Genomic DNA, 23,470 nt, shown 5'->3' with positions numbered 1-23,470 from the left:
AATTTCTTCCCACAAAAAAAAAAAAGTACACACTCTCCCTAAGGTATACAGAGAGTGTAAATAGAAAGATATTATCCACATTAAAGGAACAGAGAAGGGGAAAGGTTAATTTTTTCTGAGGCTCCAACATCCAAGCATATTTAAGAAAGGTTATTATTAAGTTGTTTTTGTTTTTAATTCAGCCGTAGCCTTTTGCATTTGCCATGATCGTACTTCTCTGTTTATCTCCTACTCCTGGAGGAAGGTGACAGTGTCCATCTATTACTTCCAGTGCCTAACACAAAGCGGGCGCTCAGTGACCACCGGTTAGCGAACGCGCTCCACAGCAAAGGATTTCCAATGCTCTGAGTCAGAAGCTGTTTCTAGTCCTCCATTGTCTGGCCCACTGCCTAGAAGTATAACCCCCGTGTTTCATTCCCCTGAGACCAACAGTTTTTCAGGGCTTGTCGGTCACCATTTGAAAGGCAGGTTGCCCTGGCTGAGTGAGTACAATTTCTCATCAGTAGAGGCTGGTTTATAGGGCCATTCTGCAGTCAGGACAGGAGCTCAGAATAAATATCTGCATGAAAGAGACACCAGCCAGGATTCTAAGGTGAGTTCTGAACATGGACAAGGGAGGGAAGCATGGCAGGCGGAAGCCTGAAAGTGCAAAAACGGAAAGCTACTCATGGACTCGCCACAGTTCTCCTTCTCCACCCTCTGTTTGCCTTTAATTCTCACGGGAAGCCAGAATAGCCCCAAAGTAGGCATCCTTGGTCTAGTAACATTCAATTTCTATGTATACAGTTATTACCCTAGATCTGGAAGCCACCATAAACATTATCGGAGTGCCAGTTAAAGGCAAAGAACCTAACAAATAAATCTTGGGCTGCCAGTCAAGCCTTTCCTAGTTCAAGGGTCACTCTTCCAATGATACAAGCAAGAGGGGAATAATTATTGAGGATAATTTATAAAGATCTCAGAAAGTCTGCTAGTGGCCTAAAGAAATTTTCCACAAACATGTATTATATAACCCAATAAGGAATTTGAGTTTGCTCCAACAGCAAATTCAGAGGTAAAGGGAAAAAAAAAAAAAAAGAGTCTTGGAAATTGCACTCTGGGCTTTAACCAATAATATAGACATAAGATTGTGGCTAATGTAAGTTTAAAGGAAGGTGAATTTCCTGGTGAGATCGGTTTTGTTTTAGGGGTTCAAGGCAGAATGATTGACACCAGATGTGATCACAGTAGGACAGTAATGAAAAGCTTCGTAGACACCAGATAGAGCAGATGAACGGTGACCACCAACAGAGTTAATATAAGCTTATTTAGCTAACTTTTGTAGTGTGCCTGCTAATTCATATCGTCCCAGGCAACATACTATTTTCCAAAGAAGGGAACCCCTTCCTCACCCCTACCAGCAGCATAAATTTGGGGAACAACAGTTTCTGGTTATTTAACTGTTGGCACCCTTCTGTTTTGGTGACAGTCCTTCTAGCTGTTGCTTTTGATCATCAAAGAGATGGAGAGGAGGCAGAGGCTGGGTCAGACTTCCAGAAAGACAGAAGAAGTTGATGTAAGGGAGAGGAAAAGAATATTTGGAGGGGAAGTAAAGACTTAAATAAAATATTTAGGAAATTTGCTTTTTGATATTTGAAATAGTTACCTCACCCAACTCCTCGAGAAAACTTTAGCAAAATTTGCATCGTGGATCAAAGACTTGGCAATAATATTTGTGGCTTTGGTAAGGAGGGATGAAATGGTTTCTCACAGTCTACAAACAGGCCCAAGGTGGGGAAGAAGGTTCAAAGTGTCCTATCAAATGGGTTACACATCTATTATCTTACTTAGTCCTCGCAAAATTGGATCAGTCATTGTAACAAGCACTTGGCAGACAAGAAATCTCAAACTCAGAAGGGCTAATTGTTTTGTTTTAATTAATAGCTGGACAGCATCCTAACTGCAGCTAAAACACAAGCTCACCTTACTTTCCAAACCTGTTGCCAGATTTCCCAGATCTGAAGGCTTAGCTTCAGCCTGGCTGGCACAACAGCTATGCTCTTCTTACTGTGTCCCGCGGCACTCCCGCTTGTCACCACTCACTAACAGCGGGGGCTGTACCACTATGGCATTCGTGGTCAAGGAAGTGCGATAAAGAGAAAAGACATTGAGCTCTTTCCAAAATTTAATGAAAAGGTAAAGCTGATTGATGCTATTTTTCCACTTAGGAAAACAAAATATATACAGAAAAGGTTTGGAAGGTGGGAGAGAAAGTCTCACTGCCCTTGCACCTTTTCTCTAGGTTTGAAATTGCTTCACGATTTTGTTTAAAAGTACAAAGAAATATAAAGTAGTGCCTGTGGGGGGAAGTACTCAAAATGAAGAGGACTGAGACCCGTTATTATTTCAGTGTTTGAGATTGTCATTTACTATTTTGTTACTAGCTGACAACATGAGTGAATTAGTCTTTTTCTGACAAATACGCATTACGATGTACTTGAAAAATATGAATATTATTTTTATGGGACAAAAATGGACTCATAAGATAAATTATAAGCAGTGATATTATTATTAATATTGATAACTAATATGATGATGATGACACCGTTCATGAAAATAAAATACCACAATTAAGATTTTTAAAATCTAGGGCAAATGTTTTGCTTAATTATGATACGGGAGGAAATGTTGCTACCATATGAAAGACGTTAGACTACAATGAAAAGAGAAATTCTAGGATCACCGAAAACATCTCAAAACTCCACAATAAAATCACAAAGGGTGAAAAAAATCAACGTTTTTGAGAAGTTAAGCCCTGAAGCAAATAGATAATTTGTTGACAGTGGGGCCGAAGACCTAAATATAAACATGTCTTCTGTACAAGTCTCAGCTTTGCTAGGGAGATGACCTTGAGCCTAGCATTTAAATATTTTTAATCTTTTTTTTTTTCCAAAAATCCAAAGGAAGAATGGCAACGATATAATACCTATAATAATCAAACGCACTAACGCACGCAAAGTGCTTAGAACAATGCCTGGCATATAATAAGAACTCAATCATTCATTATTTTTATTAAGATGAATATCTTATAATAAGATTGTGGAAAGCAGGAATCACTGCCTAATTATACCATTATTTCATTTGAGTTAATTTTGAATGGCTACATTTATCATATATTGTTATGCTGGATAATTTCATAGAGAAATTTGGGAGAAAGGTATTTTATCTAATAAATAAATCCAGATGCCTCTGATGAGAAAGAAGCTACTTTTTTCCTATAAATACGTAGGATATATATATATATATATATATATATAAGAATATTTTGCAAAATGGTATCACCTTTCTTAGTCCAACCATCTAAATTGTAGCTAATAGTGAGTAGTGTTGCTATTTATGTTATTATAACTTGCAATGGAGACCAGTGTAAATCCCAACAGAGAAGATGAAGCAATAGGTAGAGTAGTCCATATTGTCTGAGTAAGAAGGAAATAACTCAATGAATAGAGAAAAGTGACTCTTTTCTTTTCCCTTCTCCCACTCACCCCATTCTGGTAAGTTGGACCAAATGTATTTCATCAAATCTTGCACAACACCTGCAATCCTGATAATAGAGATTTTATTTTCGAAAGTAAGTATAAACAAATGAGGTCACTCCTAAAGGGCAGTATGGCAAAGTCATACTAGAAGAAACACCAAATGGTATTACACTTGCTCACTTAATATGCACTACGGCTCATGTCTACCCTTGCACCTTTCAGAAATATCCCAGTTAAGTCCGTTTTTTTAACCAGTCTCAGAGAAGTAGTTCTCTCCATAATTCAGGAGAAAGTTCCTACCCCTGGGAAGGCTCCAAGCATGGGACCAAAGAAATACTCTTCTCTTACCTCCCAAAATAAAAGGCATTTCTCAAGTCGACCTCTACCCAAAGAAAAACTGATGCCAATTGATAACTTGCTAAAATTGCCCATAAGAAAGAGGCCAAGCCTGAGTAAAATGTGAAATTCCCAACTACACAAATTTGTGTTCTAATTTAAGAGGAGAGCACTGGCCCAAACTCTATTAATGTTCTACTTTGATATACAGATATCCTAATTAATTGGAGTTTTGTGCTTTGTTCTCTCATTAGCGCTCTTCCCCTTCCCCGGCTGTTCTTCCATGCTCCAGGGCTAAATCGCTAACAGCTGGTAGAACATGTCCACAACGATACTGCATTGGTCCCTCTCTTCCAATATCTTTAAAAGCAAACGTACCATTTTCTTATTTTATTCTCCAACATAAGTGACGACACAATCAATCACCAAATCATGGAGGACAGAGACCTCAGACTTCTCCACTCTCTTTCTCAACATGCACACCCGATATGTCATTCAATCTTCAAATTTGCCCTTTCACTACAGGGCCACACACGACTTGAATCTTGGTGCTTACAATTTCTTCCCTGCAGTGCTTGAATTGTTTCATCTTCATTCTCTGGGCTTCTATTTTGTCTCTACTCAATCCATCCATTGCAATTCAATTTAAAATATTAGTACATTTCTTACTTTTCCTGAACTTGTGTTTACAGAACCATTCAGCATCTGAATTAGACTATTCTTCTGGTCTTATCTCAGCTCCTCTCCTTTCAAAGTCATGCATTTACTTTCTAAATGGCCTTGACTACCTGTTACACATTTTACCAACTTTTTCATACCTGGTATCTGGCTCCTACCTTCTTTTGATTATTCAATTCCACTCATTCATTCATTTATTCATCCATTAACTTATCCAGGTATTTATTCAAATAGATTTCAATAAATGTCAGTGAATGCTAGGCACTGATAAGGCACTGGAAATTTAAAGGTGTAAACCAAAGTTCCTTCCTTTTAAGAAGTTTGGTGTTTGACAGAGAGAAAGAATATTTCCGAAACGCACTCTAAAGGGGCATGGCAGAGCCATAGCTGAGTAAGCACAGGGGGACACGCGGTCCATCCTGGAGATGTAGGGAGGGCTGTGTGGGGAAGTACCACGGAGGCACAGGCCTCACGTCACATTCAGGGTTCCCCCACTTTTCCGTTGGCACTCATCAGACTGGATATGAATATTATTTCCTCAAATGCACTGTAATCTCCTCCAGAGCAAAGTCTGTATCTCAATCTCATGTCTCAGCATTTAGAGTAGAACCTGGACCAATGATGGGTCAATACTCTTTTATTGTGGAATGAATTTACAAAATAATGAATCAGAGGTGCAGGTGTGATCTCGGGGAAAATCACGCCACCTGTGAGGTAACGTCAGTATTTTGACCGCATCAGTAGATAGAAAAATCTATAGTGATAATGTTTCCAGTGTTGGTCTCATGAGGAAGTTAAAGCTAAGAGATCAAGTAAATTGCTGTTGCCGAAAGTCACTTAAGAAAGTTTCCACGCCACGATTTGAACTTACACAGCAAGCTAGCACTAGGGCCCATGTTTGACCGTGTTTTGAAACCATTATACATGTGTATACGTTTATATATACACACACACACGCATGTATGTGTGTGTATGTGTAAGTTTATACGCTATATGAAACTATGAAAAACCTATATGAGAAAAATGGGTTTATGAAGAAATAGAGAAACTAAAGACATATACAAATAAACTATAGCAATTATTTGGCACATTGCTAATATTCTCTGAAAGGAAATGAGTATCTGCCAATATATTTTAAAATAAAGACCTAAAATAAATTATTTGCAGTTAAATATGTATTAAGATTACAGCTTCAAATTATTAGTGAATTAGAATTATTAATATTTTTTTTCACTGATGAGGAAATGTAAGTTACATTGAAAATAGCTTGAAACCAGTAGGGAACTGCTCTAGAACCCTATAGGCATAAAGGAATATTTCATCCAAAGATAATGAGAAAAACATACCAAGTCACATTTTTAGAGTGACTTTACCTTCACAGAAAGTTGGGCTTTAATGTGGATTATTTTATGTCTAGAATAGAACATGTAAGTTGTTAAAAGAAAAACTAGACCCAATTCAAGCTAGGCAGTGGAAAGTTTAGCACAATGAATATAAATGCCAACCCTGACATTTCGAACAGAAAACTATCATATTTATTTATATAATTGCTACATTTCTCCTATGTTAAGGGTTCATAAATAGTTCAGATGGAAATAGCATCTGGATCTTTTTTTTCTAGAAAACGTGGAAGCAGACCAAAAGAAAAACACAAATAAAAGCAAATGGGGCTGGGAGAGTCAGGACGCGCGATGGAGAGCCTGGAGACGCGACAGCCAGGAGGAGCAGTGAGAAGGGTGTGGGAGACACACGCCAGGGAGTCGTCCAGGAAAGAGGTATGCAACCACTGTGGGTACATGAAAAATGCTGAGAAGGAAAGGGTGGCAGGCAGAAGCTGGGGAAGAATCCAAGAGAATAACAAATGGAATGGACTAAGTGGCGATGAGATAAAAGGTAAAACAGCTGTCAACCAAAAATAAGCACGGCTGTATGACTGTTTGCATGCTCCCGTCCTTTAATTTAAAATGGAGATGTAAATACAATTCGAAAATTATTTTTAAAAGAAAGTTACAAACACATGCAACAAAACCAGGAATAATTTTCTCACCAGTTTACCAGTTATCTCTGGCAGAAGGTCATAGTAAGGCCCATGGAAGCCCTTCACTGCCATTGTCATGACAACCGTCTTCTTTCCCACTTCCATTGCACAGCCACGGACCAGTCTACAAATTCTACTTTGTTTGCCCGCCAAATCTGCTACAACGCTCCTTTCAGAGCGCATCAGCAAGCATGATAGAGTCTAGGGATGTTTTAAGGTAGCACTGATTTTCTATATCACAATTCTCCCTGAATCACTTAAGAGAACCTCCTTGGGGCTTTGAAGTGCAAATTTCAGAAGAAAAGCTCCCAGGGAATAAAACTGTCTTCTGATTTGGGTTCTGATCGATACAGAACAGAAGTGACCTATTTATGACTAAGATGTCCTCCTGCTTAAAAAAGTCAAGTTTAGTTCTTTTGTGGGTACATGCCTTGCTGATTGCGAAGAGCCCTACTATATTATAATCACTCTGTAATTCTGGGGATAGTCTGGTTGAAGTGAGGTGTCTGAAAGTAGTTGGAAAGGGAAAATGCCATAAGGAGGTACTGAGGCAGAATTTCAAGCAAGTCAGCATAGCTGTGAAAATGGTGGGAAGCTAGCCAAGTGAGCAAGCAAGAACAGACAGCAGAGCTCTTCTGAAGCAGAGGCACCGGGCAGATACACCGTGAAGAGGCAGAGGCTTCAAGATGCCAGGTTCTACAAATAGCTATTATTACCACAAACAAAAATACCACCATCCCAGTGCACATCTCTGGGAAGGATTGCAAGTCATTATTTTGTTGCGGTTTCAGCCATATTTATGCATATTGATGGCATTCACACAAAATCAAATGGTATATAGAGAGACATATGCATACAACCACATAGGAAGAGAGTATCAATCTTTGTGTAGGAAAGCCACGCCGAAATGATCGGGTGTTCTGCATTTTGAACACAAGTATTTTAAAAATCTGAATTGATGGACTCAAAGGATTATGTTCTTCAACCCAGCGATCAATTCATACATCATTTGTTTACTTTCTGTATCACTCCCCAAATTTTGAAACATTTTAAAAGTTAGTTATATGCCAAACTAGTTTCCTTTTGCTCCTGTCACAAATTATCGCAGATTTAATGTCTTAAAGCCATGAAAATTTATTATCTTACAGTTCTGGATGTCAAGTCTGATATGGGTCTTACTGAGTTAAAATCAAAGTGCTGGCAGGGCTACGTTCCTTTTCTGGAGGCTCTAGGAGACAATCCATTCCTTGCCTTTTCAGCTCCTAGAGACTGCCCACCTCCCTTGGCTCATGGGCACCTTCTATCTTCAGAGCCAACAATGGCCACTTGAGTCCTCCTCACATCATATCATTCTGACACTGATTCTTCGGCTTCGCCCTTGAAGGACCCTGATGATTACACTGGGCCCATGCAGATCATCTGGGATAATTTCCCTGTCTTTGGATCAGCTGATGAGCAACTTTAATTCTGTCCACAACCTTCATTTCCCTTTGCCATGTAAAGTAACATATATCCAGGTTCTAAATTTCTGAAGGTAAAAAATGGCCCATCTTTGTGGGCCATTATTCTTCCTACCATGGTCTAACCTGTGGCCCACCAAGACTCAAGTCCATCCCGTGTGCAAAATACATTCATCCCATCCCAAGGCACCCGAAAGTCTCAATCCATTATAGCATCAACTCGAAGTCCAAATCCCATCAGCTCAACGTCTGAATCATTTAAGTCAGCTGTGGATGAGGCACTGGGTACTCTCCGGTGGCACAAGTTCTATCTATGAACCTTTAACCCAAGAAACATCTTACCTGCTCCAAAAACACAATGGTGAGGCAGGTATAGGGTAGCGTTTATAGAGATTTCTCCTTAAAAGGGGAGAAGGTGGAAAGAAAAATAATTCCAACAGTCCCAAGCAACTATGAAATCCATCTGGAAAATTCCACCTGGTTTCAAAGCCTGGAAATTATCCTCTGTGATTCTTAGCTCTACTACTGGGCTCAAAGCCCCATCCTCTGGGCTTGGGGTTGTGCCCTCTGCATCAGCCTTCCTTTTTCACGAAAGGTAGACCATGTCTGCAGTGGAGTTTTATCAGCAGGTTTCTCGTCTGTAAGCATTTGGTGGTCTTAACCATTTTTTCATGTCATCCTGTCGCCTTCGGTTCTAGATGGCGATGTTTTTGCTGATACAACAACATTCCCAGCAACCTTGTGAGTCTCCTGTGTATGTCACGAGATTTGCCCTATTAGCCAAGAGGCTGCTCCACGGGTCTTTTCTAGATAATCCCATCTCTATTTTGGGCTTCTGCTGCGATGACTGAAGAGATTTGTGAGTCACACACTTAATCATTTGAAAGAGCCTTTTGTGAGACTGAATATTTTAATGTTTTTATCTGTCCATAGGATGAGCAAAAGGCTGTCCAGCTCCACCTTCATTTTCTCTCTAGAGCATGTTTTTCCAACCCCATCCCGAGTTCCCTAAATTTCAATAGGCAGTGAATCTCTTAATTTTAGAATCATCTGTAATCTAACAAGTCGTTAAGCCTCAGTTACTTTTGGTTTAAAAGTTCTTCCTTTAATCTGTCTCTTCCCTCTTGTGTCTTCCTAAAGCATCAAGAAGAAACCGGGCTGGATCTCATCTCTTTGCTTGGAAATCTCCTCAGTTAAATGTCCAAGTTCATTGCTTAAACGTTCTGCTTTCCATATAATTCCAGGACACAATTCTGCTAAGCTTTCTGACACAAGAGAACAAGGATTCCTTTTCCTCCTCTTTCCAAATACACATCCCTCATTTCCTTTGGAGTCCTCAAAATTGGCACCTTCCACGTTCACATTTCTACCAGCAGTTTACTTATGATGACGTTTATATTCTTTAAAGCATATATGTTTCCATGCAATGCTCCTCACTTCCCTGGGAGTCCTCATTGGCAAAGTTGTTAATATCCATATATCTATTAACAGTCTGTTTAAGGCAACATAGGCTTTTTCTATCATGCTTTTCTTCAAAATTCCTCCAGCCTTTGCCCACTGCCCAATTGCAAAAACCATATCTACATCTTCTAGATGAGTTTTTACAGCAGCATTCTACTTTCAGGTAGGAAAACCTGTATCTATTTCTATCACTGATACAACAAATTACTATAAACTTAGATGATTTAAACAACACAGATGTGTGATATTACAGTTCTTAATGTCAGAAATCTAAAATGGGTCTCACTGGGTTAAAAGCAAGGTGATGGCAAGGCTTCCCCCCCCCTTCTGCAAGCTCTAGGGAAAAATCCATTCCTTGCCTTCTCCAGTTTTTAGGGGCTCCCCACATTCCTTGGCTTATGGTCCTTTCCTCCAACTTTAAGGCCAGAATTGGCCTTGGATTCTTTCCTACATCATATCACTCTGCCATGGACTTTTCAGCCTCCCTCTTCCACACCGAAGAACTTTTGTGATTACAGGGAGCCCTCCCAGATAATCCAAATGAAGGCCCCTGCATGGAAGTAATGTGATTAGCATCCTTGATCCAATCTATTATCTTAATTCTCATTACCGAGTAACCAAATATATTCACCGATTTCAGGGATTAGGTCATAAATATCTTTTTGGGGGAGGGGAGGGGAAATTGTTTACTACAGTCTATCTGATTTTTATTATCTTATAAACTATAAACTGATTGTATGGAGGACAGAATCTTGTAGATACTGTATTTCTACAGTGTTTATATACAGTACATATATCTTGTATATACTGCATCTCTACAGTACATTTGTTGAATAAATGCAGAGGCAAATAAAGCCTAGTGGAAATTGTCATTCTGTGCATTCACTTTAAGAATAGTTGTATGAGCTATACTTAAGTAGCTATAATAGCATATACATTCTAAAATAGGGAAGCATTATTGGTTGAGAAAACAACACGGTGGGTTGCTTTCCTGATAATTCCCTGATTTTATGCATATAAATAAAATAACAATAAGCCTCAAATTATATGCAAATTGTTATGAAAGAAAATGTTTTGAAAAATTACAGTTAGGTAATAACATCTTAGGCAAAATACATCAGATGTTTATAATTTGAAACACATACTTCTTCAATATGCAACGATAAGTTAAATGGTAGAGTTTTCTAGAGTATTTTACCAAGAAGCTTAATGACTCCAGATACCCAGAAAAAACATGACAGTGCAAAATGAAGACAGAACATACACATTATTTCTTTCTTTTGTTTTCTTTTTTAAATGTTCCTCTTGTTTAAATGATATAATTTCTCTTTAGAACTATGTAAGTGAAGAGTGGACGCTGGTCCTTTGATGCTGGGACTACTGCGTGATTGGGTACAGAGGTGATGTTATTAAGACTGATTGAGGCATGGCCTCAGCTAGTCCATAACACACATTTGTGCAAAATAGTAAGTGGTATTGATTTCAGGATACAGCTCTGCCCCAGGGCATCTGAATGTAAATGGGATTGGCCCTTCCTTCTCCTTCAACTGAGTGTCCTTGGGGTACACAACTGCACACAGCAACCCTGGAGAAAGGATGGTGCTGGAGACTGGAAGCAACTAGCATCAGAAGAAAAAGTCAAAGAGACCTGTGTTGGGAAGAAGGAATAATTGTGGGAGCCCTAAGACAGAAACTGTGGATTTCCCTTGAGTATTTAGCATGTGAGCTTCGGTTTCAAGTCAAGAAAACATTATACACACAACTGACCATGTCCATCATAGCAGATATTGGAGAACAAGGAATGAATCACATACTTCAGGCTCAGAGAGGTTGAAAGGGCAGAGTTTTATAACAGAGGTAGAGGGAGAGGAAACTAATTGTTGCCTCTTTGGTCATTTTGAATCGAAAGACATTTCAAACATGAAAAAGATGAAATTTTAAATTCCTACACCAGTTAATTAAACTTCTTAATATAACTGTACTAAAAGTGCTTGCAGTATGTGATGTAATTAAGGTCATACTCTTGACCCTTTGAAGAAGGTGTATCAGCACAATGGTTCCATAACAGATAAACAAGCAGCAGGTTAACTTCTACACAGCGTCATAAACCTGGGCAGCAGATTTTATCTAGACCTTTGGTATCTTCATCTTTAAAACGAAAAGGCTGAATGAGGTGAACTCCAAGCTCTCTTTCAGAGCTAAAGAAAATACACGTCTACAACAGAAATACGCCAGAGTCTCCACACGGTCGAGTCCCAGATGTACCATAGTCAATCTTGTGTGCCAGCAATTAACCACTAAGTAAATATAAACAACTTAAAACACTTTTCTCTGCCTCTCCAGGAAACAACAAGTTGAAAAAGGCATTCTTTCTGTACAGGAAACTTCTTAAAAATCTTCCTTCTCCTTTGTTAGTGCCTTCTGTATTCTCTGCACAGATGGCAGCTAATCCTGGAAATCCTCTCTCCCACTCTCAGCTTCTCTCCTGAACACCCACCAAGACCAAACAGCATTTTGTCTCTCTCTTTATTCCCCATCCCTCCCCCTAAGCCCTGTATTGTAATAGATCAGATGAACCAAGGCATGGGCTGGCTGCATGAGAGTAAGAGATAAATAAAACGGTCTTCACACGAACATGTTGGTGTCCATTATACACTCAATTTTGTCCCTGCTGTGACTCTCAAGTTTTTAATTTTAATTTTAGTTCTTAAAAAATAAGCCCCAAAAAGAAATACGAGAGATGGTTCAAGATGGTGGCACACAAAGACCCTGAATTCACCTCTTCCATGGAAATATCAAATCTATAGTTACATACAGAACAATTTTCTCTAAAACTACCTGAACAGCTCCTCTACAACGAAGGATACTAAGAGGTTTGAGGAAGCAGAGATACAATTTCACCAAGCAGGTAAAGCGGGAGGAATCTCACAGATACAGAATGTATCAGTGAGGAATGAGAGGTCTGAGCTCTACAGTAGGCATCCCAACTCTTGGGACCTGCACTGGAGAGATGAGCCTCCGAAACACCTGGCTTTAAAAATCAATGCGGATTATATCCAGGAGACCCAAAGGGTTGTAAGAAACAGGCATCCAGGTCCAGAAATCACAGAGAATTCCAAATAAGATAATTCCAAAGTGATCCACACCATGACACATTACAGTTAAATGTCAAAAGGTAAAGATAAGAAAGAATCTTAAAAGCAATGAGAGAAAAACAACTTGTTACATACAAGGGAATGTCCAGGAAACTATGAGCAGATTTTTCAGCAGACACTTTGTAGGCCAGAAGAGAGTGCCATGATGTACTCAAAGTAGTGAAAGAAAAACAAAACAAAACAAAACAAAACAAAACAAAAAAACACAACCCTTCTAACCATGAATACTCCATCCAGCAAGGTTATCTTTCAGAATTGAAGGAGAGACAAGTTTTCCTTAAAACTGAAAGAGTTTACCACCACTAACCTGGCCTTATAAGAAATGTTAAAGGGACTTCTTTAAGCTGAAAAGAAATAGCATTAATTAGTAGCAAGAAAACATATGAAAGTAAAAATCTCTCTGGTAAAACTAAATAATAGTAAAGGTAGTGAACTAACTACTTATAAAGCTAGCACGAAGGTTAAAAAACAAATTTGGGGGCGCCTGGGTGGCACAGCGGTTAAGCGTCTGCCTTCGGCTCAGGGCGTGATCCTCGCGTTATGGGATCCAGCCCCACATCAGGCTCTTCCGCTATAAGCCTGCTTCTTCCTCTCCCACTCCCCCTGCTTGTGTTCCCTCTCTCGCTGGCTATCTCTATCTCTGTCGAATAAATAAATAAAATCTTAAAAAAAAAAAAAACAAATTTGGTAAAAATAACCATAACTAAAACAATTAGTTAAGGAATACACAAAATAAAAAGGTGTAAAAGGTGACATCAGAAACAAAACATAGAGGAGAGTATATACATACAGTTTCAAAATGCATTTAAACTTAACTTGTAGGGCACCTAGGTGGCTTAGTCGGTTAAGTCGCTGACTCTTGGTTTTGGCCCAGGTCATGATCTCAGGGTTGTAGGATCAAGCCCCTCGTAGGGCTCTGCACTCAGCATGGAGTCTGCTGGAGATTATTTCCCTCCCCCTCGTCCTCTCCCTCTGCTCCTCCTCCTGCTCACACAGTCTCTCTCTCTAAAATAAATAAGCAAGATCTTAAAAAAAGAAAAAAAACTTAACTTGCTATCAACTTAAAATAGACTGGGATATATGAACTGATATATAAGCTTTATTGTAACTACAAAGCAAAAACCTATAAACAAAAGATACTAAGAATGGAATCTAAACATAACACCAAAGAAAGATATCAAACCACAACAGAAGAGAGCAAGAGAAGAAGAAAGGAATAGAGAGGAACTACAGAACAAGTCTCAATGAATTTAAGAAGATTAAAAACATGTCAAGCATCTTTTCTGACAAAAAATGTATGAAACTGAAAACCAATCACAAAAAGAAAACTGGAAAAATCACAAATATGTGGCAATTAAACAATATGCTGCCAAACAACCAACGGGTCAATGAATAAATGAAAAAAGAAATCAAAGAAAGCCTTGAGACAAATGACAGTGAAAAAACAGCATACCAAAATCAAAGGGATGCAGCAAAAGCAGTTCTAAGAGCTCACAGGCCTATCTCAAGAAACAAGAAAAAAACCCCAAACAATCTAACTTTACACCTAAGGAACTAGAAAAAGAGGAACAAATGAAGCCCAAAGTTAGTAGAAGAAAGGAAACAAAATCAGAGTGGAAACAAATGAAATTAAAAAAAGGAAAGTTAAGTGGTTCCAAAGAGCTGGTTTTTTGAAAAGATAAACAAAATTGATAAACATTTAGCTATACTCACAAGAAAAAAAGAGTGGGGGATCATACAAATAAAATCTGAAATGGAAGAGGGGGAGTTACGAGTGTCCAAAGGAATACAAGAGATCATAAGAGACTGCCATGAACAATCATACACCAACAAATTGGACAACCTAGAAGAAATGGATAAATTCCTAGAAACATACAGTCTTCCAAGATTGAATCATGAAGTAGAAAATCTGTATAGACCAATTGCTATCAGGGAGATGGAATCCTTAATCAAAAACCTCTCAACAGGGGCACCTGGGTGGCATAGCCATTAAGCTCTGCCTTTGGCTCAGGGCGTGATCCTGGCGTTCCGGGATCGAGCCCCACATCAGGCTCCTCCGCTGGGAGCCTGCTTCTTCCTCTCCCACTCCCCCTGCTGTGTTCCCTCTCTCGCTGGCTGTCTCTCTCTGTCTAATAAATAAATAAATAAATCTTTAAAAAAATAAAAAATAAAAACCTCTCAACAAAGAAAAATACAAGACCAGATGGCTTCACTGGTGAGTTCTACCAAACATTCAAAGAAGATTTTAATAGCTATCGTTCTAAAGTTCTTCCAAAAAATTGAAGAGGAGGAAATGCTTCCAAACTTATTTTATGGGGCTAGCATTACCCTGAAATCAAAACCAGACAAGGACACCACAAAAGGAAGAAAGGAAGGAAGGAAGGAAGGAAGGAAGGAAGGAAGGAAGGGAAAATTCAAAAGTAAAGGCCATTATCCCTGATGAACACAGATGCAAAAATCCTCAACAAAATATTAGCAAATTGAATTCAATAAAAATGATCAATATACACCAGGATCAACTGGGATTTATTCCAGGAATGTAGGATGGTTCGGTGTCCACAAATCAACCAACATAATATACCACATTAACAAAATGAAGGATAAAAATTATATGATCATCTCAAATAGATGCAGAAAAAGCATTTGACGAAATTCAGCATCCACTTATGATAAAAACCTCTCAACAAAGTAGGTAGAGAGGGAACGTACATCAACATAATAAAGGCCATCTATGACAAACCCACAGCTAACAGCATACTTAACGGTGAAAAGCCAAAAGCTTTTCCTCTAAGATTAGGAACAAGACAAGAATGCCCACTCTTGCCATTTTTATTCAACATAGTGTTGGAAGACTTAGCCGGAGCAAGAAAAAGAAATAAAAGGCTTCCAAATTAGAAAGAAAGAAGTGAAACTGTCACTACTGGAGGGCAACATAATTCTATATACAGAAAATGCTGAAGACTCCACCAAAAAACTGTTAAATGAATGCAAATCAATAACAAAATCTGTTGTCTTTTTATACACTAACAATCAGATTAAGAATCAAGAAAACTCTTAAATTAAGAAAACAACCCCATTTACAACCGCTTCAAAAAAAAAAAATCCTAGGAATTAATTTATCCAAGAGGTAAAAGTCCTGTACACTGAAAACTACAAAACACCGATGAAAGAACTCGAAGAAGACACAAATAAATGGAAAGATACTCTGTGCTCATGACTGGAATAATTTCTATTGTTAAAATATCCATATTATCCAAAGTAACCTCTAGATTCAATGCATGCCATATTAAAATCTCATTGGCATTTTTCACAGAAATAGAACAAATAATCCAAAAATTCATATGAACATAAAAGGTCCTTAACAGCCAGAGCAATGTTGAGAAATAAGAACAAAGCTGAAGGCATCACCCTCCTTAATTTCCAACTACAATGCAAAGCTATAGTAATCAAGACGATATAGTATTGGCATAAAAACAGACATACAGATCAACAGAAAAGAACAGAACAGAGAGCCCAGAAATAAACTCATGCACATAAGTCAATTAATTTATGATAGAGGCAAGAATATACAATGGGGAAAAGATGGTGTCTTCAATAAATGGTGTTGGGAAAACTGGACAGCCACATAGAAAAGAATGCAACTGGACCACTATCTTGCACCATACACAAATATTAATTCAAAATGGATTCAAGACTTGAATATATGACCAGAAATCACACAACTTCCTAGAATAAAACATAGGCAGTAAGCTCCTTGACATCATTCTTGGCAATATTTTCTTTGGCTCTGACTCTAAAGGCAATGGCAACAAGTGGAAAAATAAACAAATGGGAACTATATCACACCAAAAAGCTTCCACCCGGTAAAGTAAACCATCGACCAAATACATAAAGAAATCATACAACTCAATAACAAAAAACAATCTGATTTTTTCAATGGGCAGGGGTTCTGAATAGAAATTTTTCCAAAGAAGACATACAAATGGCCAACAGGCACATGAAAGATGTTCAACATCTCCTCAGCAGAGGGAAATGCAAATCAAAACCACAATGAGATATCGTCTCACATCTCCAAGAATAGCTATTATCAAAAAGACAAGAAATAACAACCGTTGGCAAGAAAGCATAGAAAAGGGACCCCTCATGCACTGTTGGTAGGAATATAAACTGGTGCAGGCACTGTGGAAAACAGTATGTAGGTTCCTTAAAAAATTAAAAACAGAGCTATCATAGCTAGCAATTCCACCTCTGGGTGTTTATTCAAAGAAAACAAAACCACTAATTTGAAAACATATGCCCCCTATGTTCACTGCAGTCTTATTTACAATAGCCAAGATATGGAAACAACCTAAGTGTCCATCAATGAATGAATGGATAAAGAAGATTATATATATGTTGTGTGTACGTGTGTGTGTATATATATATTATATAATACAGACGATGAATTCACTGATCATGCACACACACACGTACGTACACGATGGGAATACTACTGAGCCATAAAAAGAATGAAATCTTATCATTTGTGACAACATGGATGGACCTGAAGGGCACTATGCTATGTGAAGAAAATCAGCCTTAGAAAGACAAACACTGTCTGATTTCACTTAGGTGTGGAATCCAAAAAAACAAAACAAATGAACCAACAAAGCAAAACCCAATTCACAGATGCAAAGAACAGTTTAGTGGCTGCCAGAGAGGAGGGAATTTGGGAGGAGGGGTGAAATCGGAGAAGGGGATCAAGAGGTACAAACTTCCAGTCCTAAACAAATGAGTCATGGGGATGTAATGTACAGCCTGGTGACTCTAGTTAATAATAATGTATCACATATTATATAACTTTATATGGTGATGGGGAAACTAGACTCGCTGTAATCATTTCCCAGTGCACACAAATACCAAATCATTATGTTGAACATCTGAAACTCTTACAATGTTCCGTGTCAACTGTACCTCAATTAAAAAAAAAAGAGGAAATATGATGTTTGTTTCCATACATTTTCTTTTTGACAGCCTTTGCTGGGCTGAAGTGTAAAGATAATAGACAACACAATGCTATCTGAAGTTATTCAATCTTTTATTTCTATGTGAAAAATGAAGTAATCAAAGTCCTTCTTTCAACCTCAGCCTTTAAAACCTTTTATTCTTTCATCTTTTAGAGCAAAGGTCAAATTAAAATTTAGTTGTTGAAAAGGTGATATAGATGGATAGATAGATGTGTGCATTTTTTTTCTTTCGTACCAGAGAATATAACTCTGATTATGTGGAGAAGAAAATGTAGTAACTTTCAATAGGGTCAATATTCGCACATACATTCACATTTCAAATACAAAGAAGAAAAGCAATGTGCTGGATAATTAAAATAGCATCGAGTCCATGACAATATTTTACCTAAATAATGTATTTCATTTAATATGCATAGAAATCTTTTCAGAACACTCAATTTAAATCACTGCAGTATATCACTTCCACTGCCTTTGATGTCAATCAGCTTGGAGTCTAAGAGGAAGCTAGGAATTGGGCAGAAAGTTCCTGAAGCACTTTGAGCTCTCAGATGAAAGGTGCTGTTTAAGTACAAAGTATCATAATAATCTCAATAACAACTCCATTCACTTGCATGGGAATACCTGACTCTACCCCACCTGTTTGGTATTTTGAGGCACAATCCTTAAGTTAAATTTCTCTAATAGGGTGTATATAATATTGTTTCATAAAACTTTTTCAGGAAAAAAATCATCCAAAGAGGAAGATTTTATAAACATTGTATTTTATGTCGATGACTAGCTGAAAACGTCTCCTCCACTAAGAAGAAAAGTACAAGGCTAACAAAAGATACTTGTTCCTAAAGAGACTGAAAGGATTACTTTCCTTAAGAGTAGAGCATCCTAGATGTTTTTCTTCCTTAATATTGAATAAAGCCCCTTGTAATGCTACTGGACTGGGGGTATAGCAGATGTTACATGTTTTCTTCTTCACCTATATTTTTCCAGTGGTAAAGAAAACTGAGGCATATAGGCAGCTGGCTGCAGGGGAAAATTATTGTCTACTTGAAAAGCATTCTCAGTTTGAGTAAAAAAGAAAATGTGGATTACAGATAAATGGCATTCCTCCGCTCCAAAAATTCATTTAACGTTTCCCAACTATAGTATTACTCTTTTTTGATTTTTTATCGTAAACACTGTTATTTACATAAGTAGTATCAAAAATGTAGCACCCTTTTCAAAAATGAAAGCATTACTAATAATGCTAATACATTCTCACCATATCTCCATCTGGGCCCCTTCAATTCCTCCTCATTCTCCTCCACCCCCTACCTAGCTAGGGTCATCATTACACATTTTTCTGCAATACAACTGATTTAAATCTTTCTTTAAGATAAAAAAAATGTGCCTATGAAGATGAGAAAACGATATTATTTTATTACAATGAGCACTTTTATACGTTTTCTCATTAAATTATCTGTGGGCTACCAAATTGTCCATCATGTAACTTCTACCATTTTCAATGATGCTGAACTCCTCCCTCTTCTCAGAAGCGGGAGCGTATTGCTGATGAGACCTCACAACACAACTCTGTTTACACAGGAAGAAGAGAGGTTCCCTTACAGACATCACCCTGGAGCCTCCCATCAGGGCTCTGGGTCCCTTGGTCCTTCTTCAGGCCCCACCCTTGTCCTTGGTTTCTGCAGATCGCCGGTGAGACCCAGCCGACTGCCGTCTGTCTACTCAGCCTCACCATCCTTACGCGTGCTCCACCATCACCCTCCTGCCTCACCGGCGCACTGTGGGCCTGGGTACCGACGCAGTACCAAAGATAACCAGAATGCATGAAATAAAAGGCGAGGACTAGTCAGTGTGTCTGGAGATAGAGGAGCGACCCTTTAAGAGCGCGTCGGAGGCATCTTTTCTGGCCCTGCGTTACTACGGCGCATGCCCACACATGACCTCTGGCTCGCTAGCTCCCATCCACTACCGGTCCAGAAGCATCGCTACTACCAACGCAGGAGTCCAAAATGAAAAGGCTGTTTTTAAACGTTGTGTGGGAAGAAAAGTCAAAGAGACTCAGGTATTAAGAAACAGAAACAAATTTTGAGACAAGAGTTGACACCGACTAGTGTCCCGGTCAGGCAGGATGAAAGCAGAGACCGGACAGCGGAATCGCCCCAAGGCGGTCTGAGATGTAGCGCACCCCTGAAAAAATGGCCCTTGCCCCGGAGATGGATCATCGTGTACCTTGGCAGGGTGCTAGCCCACAGCACGCGTGTAATTAAGCGTTAATATTTGGACTGACACTCACTATACGATCTTCTCATTATAAACCAGATACCCGTGTATGTATGTTTGCTTACAAGAAAAACTGAGCTGTGTGATTCAAAGGATTCTTACTGAAAATGCATGGAGGTTTACACGTGTCATGTGTGTGTGTGTGCGTGTGTGTATCAACGCATACAAGTGTATATGCATAGTCAGTCGTTTTAGCTTGGTTGTTGTGATACGTTCCTAAAAGTGGGTGCATTCTCAGTATGCTGATGTCAAGTTTCCTTTTTTTTTTTAAAGATTTTATTTATTTATTTATTTGACAGAAAGAGAGACAGCCAGCGAGAGAGGGAACACAAGCAGGGGGAGTGGGAGAGGAAGAAGCAGGTTCCCAGCAGAGCAGAGAGCCCCATGCGGGGCTGGGGGGCTGGATCCCGGGATCACGGCCTGAGCCCAAGGCAGACACTTAAGGACTGAGCCACCCAGGCGCCCCTGCTGACTTCCAGTTTCTGAGACTATCCCTGAAGGTCCAGATTTCAGACTGAAGTAAGCTCACACACATAATAAAAATCACCTGGTCTTCCCACTGTGTCTCTGCTTTGACATATTTTATGCCTTCCAACGCAAACACTACAACCCCCACACGGAGGCCTGGACCCATGTAAACAAACTAACAGGGAAAAGTGACATCTTCCAGGTATCAATTTTGCAAATCCGCGCCCAAAATCAGAGCGAGAGCAGTTGTAATTTAAAATCTCTGGGACGCTTGTTCTCCCAATAAACTGTAACAAGGCCCCTTTGCTCTTAAAGAACACATGATCAAATTAATAAAATTAATAGCATCCAAGAGTTGAGATCTCATACGAAGTGAAAAATCCACAGACAGGCATTGGTTGGCAAGCAAGCCATCTTTGAACAACCCTATGTGGTGGTCAGTATCATCCCTATTTTATAAATTAAAATACTGAGGCACAGAACATTAAGGATCATGCCTGCGGTTTACAGCAAGCAAGAAATAAGAAAGCCAGGACTGAGGCCAGATCTGTTCCAAAACCAGTGTTCCTCGCAGCCACGGTGGGGTTCAGCTCTGGATGTGATCTGATGGGCAGGGCATTCCCCTCTGCAGTGGGGTCCACTTGGATGCCCTGGGGATTGCAGCAATGCTGTGTAATTTAAATCATGAAGCTGACTTCAGGAACTCTACCTTTTCAATTTCCCCAAATCACCACTTGAAGCACACTACCAAATCAAAATTAAGCCCAAATTAAACTGAAGCCTGCCTGACTCCCTATTCCCTAAATGCTGTCTAAATTATTACTAATCCCTGCCCCCTTCCTCTTTCATTAACTAATTGGCTTCCTCAATACTGCCTCTTTATGAAATGAGCTGTAGATTGTGCCACTCAGGCAATGGCCTTGGGCCATGGAACGTCAATGTCTGCAGTCATGGAAGTTTTACAAGTCTCCCTTTTACGGTCCTCCTGTTCCTTCATATGCCAAGCCTAGGCCTCCCTGTGCACTTACTTTCCTCTAGTTTATCTAAGTGGAAACAGAAGCCTCCTGGCTCCATCCTTAACTCATCCTCCACTTCATGGAATCATCTCCTCGGGTTTCCTTGTGATTTAGGAGTTCCTGGCAATAAAGTCTCCTTTTATATGCAGATCAAGTAACGTGGCTCTAAAGAAATAAGGCACAAGTAACAGCAAACAGAGTGGCTTTTTAAAACCCTGGGAGAGCACACTGAGCTTCAACATTCATGTTCTCTCCGGTAGAGCTAGAAACATGGGCAGCATTGCTTCTGTTGATAAAGCTGACTCTACAGTTTTAAATCCTAGACATTATCCCCATGATCTCCAATCTTAGGGTGAAGATATAACTTATAAAAGCCTTGAACTATCTTTAGGTCCTGGTTATACTCAAAATTATCAGTCAAGAAAAATTTAAAAAAAAATTTCCATGTATAACCGTAGCACTAATAAAGTAATCTCAATGTTTGCAAGTTTTCAGAACACATCAAGTTAGTTTGGTCACCAATATGAAATACCCATGCTTTCTGTGAACGATTCAGTATTAACAAAACATAATTAAAACCACAGTATCTCTTAGTGATACTGTGAAAACATTCCTAATGTTTAAGGTTATGATACAATTAATATATGACTTATTGATCAGAAACCATATCACAATGAAAATCCTCATTAACCTTATATTAATTATTTTTTAAATTTCAGTGCTTGAACTGAGCATCTGAGCCCTGCTCTTACGTTATCTCTGTAACATGGAACAGAAACTTCAACAAATTTTACATATATAGCAATTTCATCTTTTGCCTGTTATAACCTTAGTAAAGCAATCTACACAAACTGGGAAAATACGTAATTATATAAAAATTACCTGTGTTATGTAAGTTGAGTCATCTTTCCATTAAAAAAAAAATGACCTCACTTCATCAAATCTCAAATCGCTTCAGCCTGATGTTGCAATTTAAAAATGTGATAACCAATTTTTATTGTAACAAATGACAACTCATCATCAAGCGAGCCAGTCAACATCATAGGCCCATTTTTAATATTAGCAGGTTAAAAGGAAAATTGACATAGAATGCATAATTGTATAATGACAAATAATGTCTGCAGACCTTGCGAATGAATATTTGGCTGCTATGGGTCTCAGTCTTGCTTTCATCAGAACTCTTAGGAATTTGCATTTCTAAACAGAGATTAGACTGCTTTATACTAAGATCCATTTGCTTAAAAATTATAATTTTCAGAACAAAAGAATTTTTTATTCAAGTTCTCCAAAGATCATTTTGATGGATACATTTTACAATACTACAATTGCCTTTTCAAGTTTATTGGGATTCAATGTATACTGAAATTAGTTTCTTTATTACAGGCCGCCTCTCGAATTACACATTTCAGCATAATAGAAGTCCATTTAATTAACTGTGCTCCTGATGACCGTGCACACTTCACCTCTAGTGGAGGCTAAATTTTAAGGAAAATTTATTTTCCTTTCAAAATTTATGAAATGAAAAGAGAAAGCACTGTAGGTGTGATTTTAAATAGAGCTAGAAAATTCTTTGAAGAAAATATGAAGTTGTCTTACAAAAGTTCTTGTACTACGAAGACAGACAACTAAGGAAGAAAAAAAGCATAGGAAAAAACCAAACCCTCACTTACCAGGTGTGAAATTGTATCGAGCTGAAAATCCCATAGATTCCAGCTCTCCATCAGCAAAAAATTTAATCCATAGAAATCTTCCACTGGATTTTATTACAGGTGGATTTTGTTGTCCACAGAATCGTCCAATTATTGGAGAAAATCCGAAAGGTCCATCTCGAACTTCAATATGATCAAATTTGCACTCCCAAGACGGTTCAATAGAATACTTTTCATCAAAGTAAAGTTCAATGCACTGTCTTGGGGCAGCTGAAAACAAGGAAAGATTATGTCTAGAAGGCCATTTTTAAATCTTTAGGTAGATTTTTGTAATTCTACTTCAGATTTTATATGTATGTCTTCTATGAAACTTTGAGCATGACATGCGTTGGAAGAGCAAAACAAGCC

At 38.6% G+C, this 23,470-nt stretch overlaps 1 protein-coding gene across 1 annotated transcript in view; it reads right to left on the bottom strand.

The window, feature by feature from the left end:
* Nucleotides 1-23,470, bottom strand: part of NETO1 (neuropilin and tolloid like 1) — a 110,923-nt gene that overhangs the window by 79,137 nt on the left and 8,316 nt on the right. Inside the window, exon 4 of the mRNA XM_008685891.2 lies at nt 23,084-23,332. Coding sequence (XP_008684113.1) covers nt 23,084-23,332 — 249 coding nt within the window. The remainder of the gene's footprint in view (nt 1-23,083; nt 23,333-23,470) is intronic.

This window comes from Ursus maritimus, unplaced genomic scaffold, assembly GCF_017311325.1.
Source record: "Ursus maritimus isolate PB19 unplaced genomic scaffold, ASM1731132v1 scaffold_18, whole genome shotgun sequence".
Lineage (NCBI taxonomy): Eukaryota > Metazoa > Chordata > Mammalia > Carnivora > Ursidae > Ursus > Ursus maritimus.
The sequence above is the reverse complement of the archived record's forward strand: the minus strand, read 5'-3'. Positions and strand labels throughout refer to the sequence as shown.